The following is a 12,699-nucleotide window of genomic DNA, read 5'->3' as shown; positions in this document are numbered from 1 at the left end:
AAGAATCGCATAAACATAAATTTCTTCGTGCCATGCGAGTCCGTAAATAACAACCGCATCTAATCACATGATACTCATTTCCCAACCGAAGAATATCTGCCATCCCTGCAAAACTTTATCAAAAGGTCTCATTTCCAGGTAAATTGACCCCATCGTGCATCCACTGGTAGATGGTATAGAAGCTCCCACAATGCCGGTTGCTTCATCAACCCTTTGATGATGGTCATTCGCTTCTGTTGCCCAAACAGCAGTTATTGCGAGCTGGTCGACGGACGATACCAACCATAGTCAGCTGGAACATGCCATAAGAGCTTCCATTAGGAACACATGCCGCAACGGCGAAGGCAGCCCGCACCACCTGCGACGAAATCAATTTCATTCTTTCCATGTTGGACGCACAAACATTTATGTTGGAATTGCCTCACCTACGCAACTTGCAGGAACGGAATTAGTGTAGCTCGGGCGTCCGGAGGCTGCTTCCCACAGTACTGCTTACGACGACTATTACTATTATGAGCGGGCAACTCCTTCCGGTTCCTGTGGACCATAACTGTCATCAGGGGAATACTAATGGCCACCCATTTCGTTTTCCGGCAAGTGGGTGGTAGTTGTGTGACCGTACGTCGAATGGTAGCAGATCGAAAGCAATTCAACTCAAATGGTCGAATAGATCGAAACTGATTTAATTTTGGAGGAACATTTTTTTATGATATTATAAAATTTAGAGATTTAACATTCCTAAGCTCAATAAAATGGTAATTTGTTATGTTTTTATTAACTTTCATGTTTCAATTTTTATATTTATTTGGAATCGTTATATTAATTACAATTATTTATAGCAGAAATCAGAAGCGACTCAGAATACTTCGCCAACCGGTTTGATAAGCAATTCATGAACTTGCACTCGTGGAGGGGTTCCAAGCACATAAAGAACTGCCTCCGAAATGTCCTCAGCTTCTAGAATGGGCCATTCCGCCGGGATTTCCGCATCGCCGCCGATTTCGGTACGAACACCTCCTGGACTGATGCTCTGAAAATCATTAAATTCGTTTATTATTTATTGAGACCTTGACTGCATTATACATACCGTGACCTTGATCTTGGTACCGGCGTTCCTCAATTCATTCCTCATCGTTTCTGTGATAGCTGTAACTGCGTGCTTCGAGGCACAATAGATATTCAACTTGGGATAGTCAAGAACTTTATGACCAGCAACGCTGTTAATGTGCACAATGTGACCATCAACCGAGCGTTTCTTCATGGATTGATATGCCTCTCGACTGCCCAACACCAACCCCATCACGTTCGTGTCCAACACGTCGCGTAGCTTTTGCGTGTTATCAGTTTCCAATAAATCTGTTTGCCGAACTATGCCGGCGTTGTTGATCAGCACATCAACGCCTCCGAACTTCTCTTCAACCAATTTAAACGTCTTCAGTACATCATCTTCCTTGGAAATGTCACATTTAAGCGCATGAAGTCGATTTTTCGCCACCTCCGGTAAATCGTTTTTCAGCGCTTCCGTGCGCTCGACGCGTCGTGCCAAACCAACAACCACCATTCCGGCCTTTGCCAAATCTTTGACTATGGCCGCACCGATTCCCGAGCTGGAACCGGTCACGACGGCTATCTTTCCTGCCCAACGTTGCATTCTTTTTATTATTTGGAATATTTGATCACACGATGTGAATATATCAAGCGACGCACCTCCACTGAGCTTTATATGCGAACGATTTGACGTCTTATCTTGTCGATTCTAGCGTTGATGGGAGTTTATCTCGCTAAGGCATATCTCCCCCTGAAGCCTTATAAGGAACGTGATGTAGCAGAATTTCGGCGATACAGTCTCAATACTAGCGGAACAAAATTGAGTCACATTCAACTTATTTGCGAAATAAAATTGGACATCCTATACTTTTGATGGAATATAATTCTCCTAGAATAATATAATATGTATCCATGTCAATAACAAGGAAAAACAAAGAACAGGAGTGCAAATTGCTTTGTTTCTTATTTTTGTGATTTTTCAGCAGTGAGAGCATTTCAAAATGACACATAATCAAGTCGAAATTGATTATTTTGCAAATGTTAGGCCGTTACAAGTATTTAATTAACATTTTGTCCTATTGATCTCCGGGAAGTCAATAAATAATATAGTAAAAAATAAATATTAAAATGAAAAAAATCAAAAAAAATCCTCGGATTTGTTAAAGAACGTTCTAAAAAATCTCAAAATTATACAAATTTTATTTTTCAAAATATTGTTTATGCGCAAAAAAAATCCGAGAGTGGCGGGGGGCATAATTTGTATCAGTCTTATTGATTTAGAAATATGTTATCAACAATGGAGCAATTTCATTTACGCATATTGATAAAAGTCGGCAAATTGAAAAATATCTTGCATTTTGATATGCTTTTCATATGCCTTTCTTAGTTTAGGTTTTCCGTAGCAGCATTTACATTATTTTTTATGTGTGTGCATAGCAAATGCGTAAAGTATGATACACGTCATACCGGTGACTAAAATTTCCAGTGTGACTGTTCGCGATGTGATTCGAGCTTTGTATAGCACCCAAGCTATATTTTTGTAAGGTATCTGTTCCCATATTAATAACAGCCCGTATATTAATCTCAACAGATACGTATTTCGACCTCAACAGTAAGGTCATCTTCAGCGCCTCGTACTTGACTCGACTTATGAGACACCGAAGACGACCTTACTGTTGAGGTCGAAATACGTATCCGTCAAAGGTACAATAAAGTAGTGGAATTAAATGGAATTGTTCAAACTCGTCTTATGACAAGTAAATACATTCCACTAAAAGCTTAAAATAATTTTCGTATCATGAATGCTAAAGTTTTGAAATTCATGAACATGAGCATAGCGTGTCAATGCATATGGTCCAGAGTGCATATTTACGCGGAAAGATGCATTTTACTCCTAGACTTTATTTTTTAGAAAAAAAAATTTCAACAAGGCTGTAAGGCCTTCTTTTTAATATTTTTTTTTATTTTTCGAAATATTGACATGCAACGTTCAACAGCAGGGATTATGTCCAAGGGCTTGACGATCCCTCCCCAGGCCATCTGCGAGTTGTGATGCCTGCCTAGAATGTGGTGGGGTTTGACACGGAATCGTGTTTTTAGGGGCAGCAAAGCTAAATCAACAAAAATGACAGTTGTGCGTCGCCTCCGTATCGAGAGGAAAAGCTTTTGAAACTTGGATTTCGTGAGGAGTGACCTTAGACCTTTATAAATAGCTTGTATCCCCAAGTAGGCTCCACCAAAGCGACCGTGTGCCGCTCAAAGAGACAGGAGGTTTGCGCAGGCCCAATAAGCCGCCTTTAAAAACAACCATTACGAACGACACAGAAGATAATACGAATCGATATAATCGGCAACGATCTAGGCGACGAATAAAGGATCACGATTGGAAGCTTGGAACAGGGAATTGCAAGTAGCTAGGCTTCGCAGGATGCGACAGGATAATCTACGATGAATTACATCGCCGTAACTTTGACGTCGTAGCGCTGCAGGAAATCTACTGGACAGGACAGAAAGTGTGGAAAAGCGGGCATTGAGCGGCTACCTTCTACCAAAGCTGTGGCACCACCAACGAACTGGGAACCGGCTTCATAGTGCTGGGTAAGATGCGCCAACGCGTGATTGGGTGGCAGCCAATCAACGCAAGGATGTGCAAGCTGAGGATAAAAGGCCGTTTCTTCAACTATAGCAACATCAACGTGCACCGCCCACACGAAGGGAGACCCCACGACGAGAAAGAAGCGTTGAACGCACAGCTGGAGCAGACATACGATGAATGCCCACTGCGGGACTCAAAATCGTCATCTGCGACATGAACGCATAGGTAGGAAGCGAGGAAATGTATAGACCGGTCATCGGACCGGATAGTCTGCACACCGTATCGAATGACAACGGCCAACGATGCATAAACTTCGCAGCTTTCCGCGGAATGGTTGTCCGAAGTACCTTCTTTCCCCGCAAAAATATCCACAAGGCCACATGGAGATCACCTAACCAAGGAACGAAAAACCAAATCGACCACGTTCTAATCGACGGTAAATTCTTCTCCAACATCACGAACGTCCGCACTTACCGCAGTGCGAATATTAAATCCGACCACTACCTCGTTGCAGTATGCCTGCGCTCAAAGCTCTCGACGGTGTACAACACGCGTCGAAGTCGGACGCTGTGGCTTAACACTGGGCGGCTACAAGACGGTAGACTAACCCAAGGATAGGCGTAGCAGCTGGAAGTGGCACTCCTAACGGAAGGGCAGCTAGGCGCAGCGTCTCTTGAAGATGGCTGGAGAGATATTCGATCCGCCACTGCACTATGGGGAATCAGGCGGCCGAAAATAAAAAAATCGACTTTCTATGATTCGTAATTCAAGTTGACCTACTAAATGCTAATGCTTTGGAGCATTAAACCCCAGCATATCAGCACTCTAAACCATATGGTTATCAAGATATAGGCATTAGAGCCAGACACTTTTTAGTTCTTGAAAAATCAATGTATTATTCAACTGTCAATATCTTCGGCTACAGTAGCTCTTTTCCAACTCTTTAGAAAGTTTCTGAAAGCTTGTTTCATGGACTTGCGAAGAACGGGTTAGTTATGGAAATAGGTAGTGAAACATCCGAAAATGACACTCTTATTTTTCATACAAAAAGTTCCATACAAAAAAAGTTTCTCAAAGTTTCGCTTAGCGACTACCACTACGACTTTTTTTGGACCTCCCAGAAGGCATTAAAACAAATTCCAGCTGCTTATGGCTGCAAATCTGCGATTCCGATCACTTTTTCGAAAAAAAGTCATTAATTTTGAAACATTAAATGTAATTATTCTCATAATACACGGCATCATAATACACGGCAGACTGTGATGGGCTGGATACAAATCCCATGCGTATGACAAAAGAGCATCAAGAACAGTTAAAATAGAGATAGTAGATATAACGAAAAGTGTCGTAGGCTTCGTGGTAGGCCGTGTACACGATAGCTTATGCAGCTATATGATACTCCATTTGGCGTAGGCTCACCAAGAGGAGGCAACTCATTATCTATCAAGTATCAAGCAAATAAATATGAAAAAAAAAACAATATACTCTTGAGGGTTACGAAAATACTCTAGGCTTCATTTGAAATTATTTCATAAAAAGTAAAATTTTGATATTAATTAAAATCCAATATGTTAATACAAGAAGCAAAAATGTCTGTACCTAAGGACATCTTTCGATAATTATTGGTATGTACCTAGGTGAAATGAATAAACAGTTTTAGTGATTGAAACTTCTTGCAATACAACAGATTCGAGTACAGAAAAATATACCATAGCAGATATTTTAATCGATCTTGAAGAAATAAATGATGATTTTGTTGAGGATGTTCACGTACATAATGAATAAATAAATGTTGTTGCAATATACTTATATATCTTGAAGCTTTTATTGCATGGAGTTCGTTTAGCTTTAATAGAGCTTTATATTGTATTCCCTTTACTTGTTTTACGGGTTAAGAGCCTGAACCAATCTGAAAAATCCTACAAAGACAACCTGTTACGTATGTAGATGCAATGGCCTGTATTTGACGGAGTTCTTGTGCAACTTAGAACATCTGTACAACTCAATTCACACAGAAACAGTATACAATTTTCTAGTTTGAGCTCTACAGGTCTGCGCTGCAATAAAATACTCATCTACAGACTGCTGTGTACATGAGACATTCGTAGATAAAAGGGATATATTCCATAGAGATCAAAGGTCTGTATTCCAGGGAGTTTGGAGACCTTAGAAGTAATAACGACCTGCAAAACAAGTATTTCACATCTTTTAGACAATAATCTACGATATAAGTGTGAAATATTGCAGAAATGAAATAAAAATATTTTCGGCCACCTACTTGTATGGAGCCGCCCCATAGTGCACTGGTAGCACCGCAACCCCTGCACTTGGCACGGTGCCCCTGGATCAGAGAAACGACTGGTATGACGGCGAATGTGAGCAGTTAGTGGCAGAGAAGAATGCAGCATGGGCGAGATTGCTGCAACACCGCACGAGAGCGAATGAGGCACGATATAAACGGGCGCGGAACAGACAAAACTCGATTTTCCGGAGGAAAAAGCGCCAGCAGGAAGATCGAGACCGTGAAGAGACGAAGCAACTGTACCGCGCTAATAACACACGAAAGTTCTATGACAAGTTGAACCGTTAACGTAAGGGCCACGTCCACAGCCTGATATGTGTAAGGATATAAACGGGAACCTTCTTACAAACGAGCGAGAGATGATCCAAAAGTGGCGGCAGCACTACGAAGAGCACCTGAATGGCGACGTGGCAGACAACGGTGGCGGTATGGTGATGTACCTGGGAGAACGCGCGCAGGACATAATCTTACCGGCTCCGGATCTCCAGGAAATCCAGGAGGAGATTGGCCGAAGAAGAACAACAAAGCCTCTGGGGTTGACCAACTACCAGGAGAGCTGTTTAAACACGGTGGCGAGGCACTGGCTAGAGCGCTGCACTGGGTAAATACCAAGGTTTGTGAGGATGAGGTTCTGCTGCAGGAGTGGATGGAAGGTGTCGTGTGTTCCATCTACAAAAAGGGCGATAAGCTGGATTGTAGCAACTACCGTGTAATCTCAATGCTGAACGCTACAAGGCACTCTCCCAAATTGTATGCCGTCGACTAGCACCAATTGCAAAGGAGTTCGTGTGGCAGTACCAGGTGGGTTTTATGGGCGAACGCTCTACCACGGACCAGTTGTTCGCCATTCGCCAAGTACTGCAGAAATGCCACGAATACAACGTTCCCACACATCATCTATTCATCGACTTCAAAGCCGCATATGAAACAATCGATCGGGACCAGCTATGGCAGCTAATGCACGAACATGGATTTCCGGATAAACTGACATGGTTGATCAAAGCGACGATGGATCGGGTGCTGTTCGTGATTCGAGTTTCAGGGGCAGGGGTTCAAGATAAGGGTATGCGATAACACACTTTTTCATAACGAAACGAAACGAAACGAAATTTAAAATGTCTATGTTAATTCGAAAGGAAACGAAACGAAATATAGATTTACTTTCGAGACTTCGAAACGATACGAAATCAAGGTCCATTTAATTCGAAATTTTACGAAACGAAACGAAATTTGAATTTTTTTTCCGCGGAATTTTTATTGAATTGGTTTTACATTATAATCGCAATTCTGATTTCATTGTCAGCAGTCAGTGATAAATTGCTGCATTCCCGGTTATATACCATTGGCGATAAAGTAATACCCCAGCATTTATGCCGCTTTCAAAGAAAGAGTGTTCAAAGAGTGTATATCTCGAATCTGATCAATTTCATATCAGTTCAGTTTTATATCAGTGAGCATATAAAAATTACTGCATCTAATAATAAGACTGTGGATTCCCACAGTCTTATATATGTACAATCAATTTGACGAACTGCTAATAGAAGAGGAAAACTGGTTTGACATTCATTGTAATAAGAGACCGATGAGTGCTCTGCATGTCCGTGAACGCCACGGGACAGGAATCGTCGGTTAGTTGAAAAGATACTTCAAGTGAGGCCACCTTGGCAAGCGACTAAATCTTGGATACTTATTCAAAAGGACGTATGTGATTTTGTAATCAAAGATTCACACGTTGATTTTTAAATTCTTTTAGCACGCCCACGCAAACCAAGACCACGAACAGGTAACCGAAGCCTTCCTCTACATGTATGTGGTGGTTGTTTGCGTGGTGGTGCTAACGGAATTGCGAAATCAACGTTTGATTTTTTGTTTACAAAGTCACATACGTCCTTTTGAATAAGTACCCGAGAAATAAAAATTGCGAACGAAGTTATTTTGAAAACTCGAAGACGAAAACCGTGTTTCAAATCAATCCAACGCAAAATGTGCTTGTGCTGTGCTTCGTTTAATAAGCTCCTACAACACGTTCGATTCTGCACTAAATAATTTTGTGCTTTTTTTTCACGTCGCGTTCACCCGCACCAGCAGGTTCAATTTGTTGTTTCCATGTATTGCGTAGTTTGCACTTCTTTAGATTACTGAGCGAAAATTATTTTCTCAGTGACGATCCCTCATCCCACCAGAACCATAAGCATACTTCGATGTAATCATCGATTTTCGGGAGTTTGTTTTGTTTACTTTTACTTGTCACTGCATTTTATAGAGGCATCAGCTAATTTATTACATTTGTAAGAGCAAATAATTAAGAACTATTCATTACAGTTGCCACGAGTAGAAAGGATAAACCGTTTCCTAAATGTAATCAAGTCTCCCGTTTATTAGATGGCCTTCTCCCTATATCCCATACATATCGGAGAATAACTGGAAGTACTTACGGATTCAATAGAAATGAAAGTCGTGAATGCACTACTCTGCCGATGATAGCATACCTGTAACAAACATATTGAAATACATTTCAGTAAGACTTTTATGGGCGGTTCTGGCGCTGGAAAACAGTGGTTGGAGTCTAACTATCAGACGCCGACTTACTTCTTAAGAGAAAGTTCTCAAACCAATGTGCTCGTGATAATCGAGTACCTTTTAGAAATGGAATCAGTCAGATCTAAAACAAATTTCATGATTTTTGGATGTCAATAGAAATCTATAGATAATAACTACGCATGTTCCGAAAATCGGACACTTTCACTGTAATACGACCTTCGTGAAATGTTGAAAATGGTAATAGAGGTGCTGCCCAAATAGATCATCTAGCTATTGATCGTGTTTCCAGTCTCAAGTAGATAGTTGGGCACAAATGGATAATATTGTCGATATTTTGTAATTGATGTTCTTTTTCTTCTTATTCATCTGCCAGATTACTGTGATGAGGAGAAGTTAACTGTCATCAACGATTTTCTCAATAGTCTAAAAAATCGTAGCACACACAATAAAATGTTGAATTTTGTTTTCCTTAGGGCCTTCTTAACTCTTAAGCCTAGTACGCAGTTCTCAAGGAAAAAGGTCAAGGAAAATTTGATCAAATTACCAAAGTAATTTTGACAATTTAATGCAATCGAAAAAGTAGGCGAAACAAATATGTTTTGTGCTCATTCGTCAGTCAGTCAGTCAATTAATCAAAATGTCATCAATCAGGTAAACAATTGGTCTTATAGCTAGAACTTTTATTTTTATATTCTGTTCTTGCCTTATTTCTAAATGGATTCATTTTTGCAGATGGTTGCTGGAATTGAATAGAATCACCACTCGGGTCTTCACTTGACTTTATTAGTAAATGTCCCGTCGGTATTCACTAATCTGGCATTGACGCCTACGCACTCGAAAAGCCACCAAATGTCACGGTAGCAGCCACTCAACATCCGTTCAATTTCAACCTCTTTGTAAGCCAGCGAGGATTAGTCTTGGAATTAGTCTCTCGGGCAATGGAATTTCCAGTTATTTTTAACAACTACTCCGTATCCGGGTGGGTGCTACGAATGCAAGTTAAAAGCTTCAAATATGAAAAAAATACATGTTTTTTTATGACCTTCATTGGACTTTATTTAAACTTCCTGAAGACTCGCAAATTTTACAAGCTTTGCTATAGCCACAAATTGAATTTACAATAAATTAAAATATCGCCGATGGCGTGATAGATCATTTTTAGTTGGCAACGGGCGGCGTCATGCTGTCCAATATCGGCGGTGCTGCTACGGCATCGCATTATGATCTATTACTCTTCGAGAAGGGACAGTTTTCTTATGAATGATTTATTAACAAATGTTCTAAAAGATTGTATAGTAAGGGCACCATAGTGGAGGTATTGATGAAATCACAAAAGACACATTTAAAAAAATGATGAAACAGCAATGCACAAGTTTCCAGTTAGTTTAAAGGAAGTCCTCCTTATATTATTTTCCGAATTCCTCCAGAAATAAAAAATAACCCAGAAAATCCTAAGCAGATTTCACCAAAAATGATTAACTGCCAGGCGTCCCCCAGGAATTCTTTAAGGAATTTAACTTAAAGTTCTTCCAAAAATTGCTTTAAAAATTACAACAGAAAAACCTCTAGAAAATCATTTCGCAAACCCTCAACAAGTTTTCAATGTAATTCTTCCAGATATTAAATCCCTCTTCTAGGAACTGCCCTGAAATCTTATCCAAGAATTCTTCCGGAATAATCCCATGAAATTCCAGGTATTTTTTCAAAAGTTCCCTCAGCTTATTTCAAATTCTCAGAAATTCATTTGAAAATTCCACAATGAATTGGTTTTTAGTTTTCTCAGATGTTATATTAGTTATGGATACGTCCATGAGCTCCTTCAAAGGTTTCCCCACTAGTAAATTTACCCAGAAAATTCCCCATTCCTTCATGAATTCCCCTGAGAAACGCCTCCTGAAATACCTATGCGAACTACTCTAGAGGTTCCCAAGAAATTCATTGGAAATTATTTTTCCAAACAATTGATCCAAAACTTTAACCCGAAGATTTTCAGGAAATTCCTTAACGAGTTCCTCTGTAATTAAGTTTTATCAGAAATTTCTCCATAAGTTCTACAATTAAAAGAATTCCTTCCGCCGGCCTGCAGGAATTCCTCCAGAAGTTCCTACAGGAATTTCTCAGGAAGTTTCTTCAGGAATTCATTTGGAAGTTGTATCAGGGATTCCTTCAAAAGTTCTTTAAGGAATTCCTCCAGAAGTTTCTCCAGAAATTCCTCCGAACGCTCCTACAAAAATTCCCTAGGAAGTTCGTCCAAGACTTTCTCCGAAAGTCCTCCAAAAAAATTCTCCGGAATTTCCTACTGGAATTTCTCTAGAAGTTCAACTAAAATTTCTACAGAAGTTCCACCAGGAATTCCTCTGGAAGTTCCTCCAGGAATTCCTCCGGAAGTTCCTCCTGGAATTCCTCCAGAAGTTCCACCACGAATGCCTCCGGAAGATCCTCCAGAAATTCCTCCGGAAGTTTCTCCGGAAGTTCCTCCAGGAATTCCTCCAAAACTCTTCCAGGAACTTCTCCGCAATTTCTTCCAGGAATTCTTTTAGAAGTTCCACCAGGAACTCCTCCGCAAGTTCCTTCAGGAACTCCTCCGGAAGATCCTCCAGAAGTTCCTCCGGAAGTTCCCCCAGGAATTCCTCCGGAAGTTCCTCCAGGAATTCCTAAGGAAGTTCCTCCAAGAATTCCTCTGGTAGTTCCTCCAGAAATTTCTCCGGATTTTTCTCCAGGAATTCCTTCGGAAGTTTCTCCAGGAATTCCTCCGGAAGTTCCTCCAGAAATTCCTTCTGAAGTTCCCCAAAGAATTCCCACAGAAGTTCCTTCAGGTATTGCTAAGAAAGTTCCTTCGGACATTTTTCCGCAAGTTCTTCAGGTATACCCCCGGAAGTTACTGCAGGTATTCTCACGAAATTTTCTTCAGAAATTTCTCCGGCAGTTCCTTCAGGAACTTTTCCGTATGTTTCTCCAGGAATTTCTTCGGAAGTACCTACAAGAATTCCTCCTGGAGTTCCTACAGGAATCCCTCCGGAAGTTCCTACAAGAATTCCTACGGAACTTCTCACAGGAAGTCCTCCGAGAGTTCTCACAGGAAGTTTCTACAGAAAGAGAAATTCCTCCGTAAACTCCTACACATTTCTTTAGGAATTTCGTTGAAAATTCCCTCAGGAATCCATTCAAAATTTGCTCCACGAATTCCTGCAGAAGTTTCTTCAGTTGCTTCAGAATTTTCTCCGGGGTTTGCTTCAGTAATTCCTCGTAAAGTTTTTCCAGCAATTTTTGAGAAGCTCCTTCAGGAATCCCACTGGAAGTTGTGCCAAGGGTTTGTACAGAAAATTTCTGGAGAAGCTCTTCCATGAATTGTTCCAGGAAAGTCTTGTGAAGTATCTTCAAGAATTCCTCCGAAATTTTCTTTTTGAATTTTTTCATAAGTTACTTCACAAATTTCGTCGGGTGTTCCTTCAACAATGCTTTCGGAAGCTCCCTGATAAATTCCCTACAAGTTCCTACTACTTCCTAGTTCGGAAATTCTTACAGGAATTCTTCAGGAAATTCCCCTAGGAGTTCCTCTGAAAAACGCTTTATGACGCTTCGGGAAGTTCCTTGAAGTGTTCTTCCGGAAGTTTTTTCAGGAATTCCTCTGAAAGTTCCTTCAGGAATATTTCCAGAAGTTTCTTAAGGGATTCCTCTAGAGTTCTGGAGGAACTTCCCAAGGAATTCTTGGAGGAACTCGAGGAAGAATTTTCAGAAAAATGTTTTCAGATATTTCAGGATGAATTTCCCGATGAGAACTTTGTGAGTACAAGATCTTCCGAAAGAATTTCCATATACCTTTCGAAGAAATACCTCATGCCATGCAGCTTCGGAGGAACTTCTAAAGGAATTTCTGGAAGAATTCCTGAAAAAACTTCCAGAAAAACACTCGAAGGAACTTTCCGAGCAATTCCAGAAGTAACTTACTGAGGTTTTCTTGAAGGATCTTCCGGAAGAGATCATGTCAGAACTTCCTAAAGAATTCCTGGTTTATCTCCGTAAGGAACTACTGCAAGAACTTCAGAACTTCTGGGGAACGCCTAAGTGAACTTTCAAAAGCCTTCATAAAGGAACATCCGAGTGAATTTCTAAAGAAACTAATGGAGGAATTGAACTTGTCGAGACGAGCCAGCTCAGGGCTGAAAAATCCTGGAGAAACTTCTGGAAAAAAATCTGGAGGAACTTTCGGAGG

At 40.6% G+C, this 12,699-nt stretch overlaps 1 protein-coding gene across 1 annotated transcript; it reads right to left on the bottom strand.

Annotated features, from left to right (window-relative positions):
- Window positions 1-764: 764 nt before the first annotated feature.
- LOC134223478 (farnesol dehydrogenase-like) lies at window positions 765-1,722 on the bottom strand. The gene is made up of 2 exons (XM_062702623.1): window positions 1,088-1,722; window positions 765-1,030 (listed from the first exon to the last, which is right to left on the bottom strand). Exons 1-2 carry the CDS (start codon window positions 1,649-1,651, stop codon window positions 857-859), a joined length of 738 nt encoding a protein of 245 aa, XP_062558607.1. The 5' UTR covers window positions 1,652-1,722; the 3' UTR covers window positions 765-856.
- Window positions 1,723-12,699: the final 10,977 nt, after the last annotated feature.

Source organism: Armigeres subalbatus, chromosome 3 (genome assembly GCF_024139115.2).
Source record: "Armigeres subalbatus isolate Guangzhou_Male chromosome 3, GZ_Asu_2, whole genome shotgun sequence".
In the NCBI taxonomy this organism is placed as follows: domain Eukaryota; kingdom Metazoa; phylum Arthropoda; class Insecta; order Diptera; family Culicidae; genus Armigeres; species Armigeres subalbatus.
Note: the sequence above shows the minus strand (reverse complement) of the source record. Positions and strands in the feature narration are given on the sequence as shown.

Coding starts and splice junctions, on each gene's coding strand:
- LOC134223478 (XM_062702623.1), bottom strand. CDS start 1,651: ATGCAACGTTGGGCAGGAAAGATAGCCGTCGTGACCGGTTCCAGCTCG. Junction 1,031..1,087: donor GTACCAAGATCAAGGTCACG/GTATGTATAATG, acceptor AATGATTTTCAG/AGCATCAGTCCAGGAGGTGT.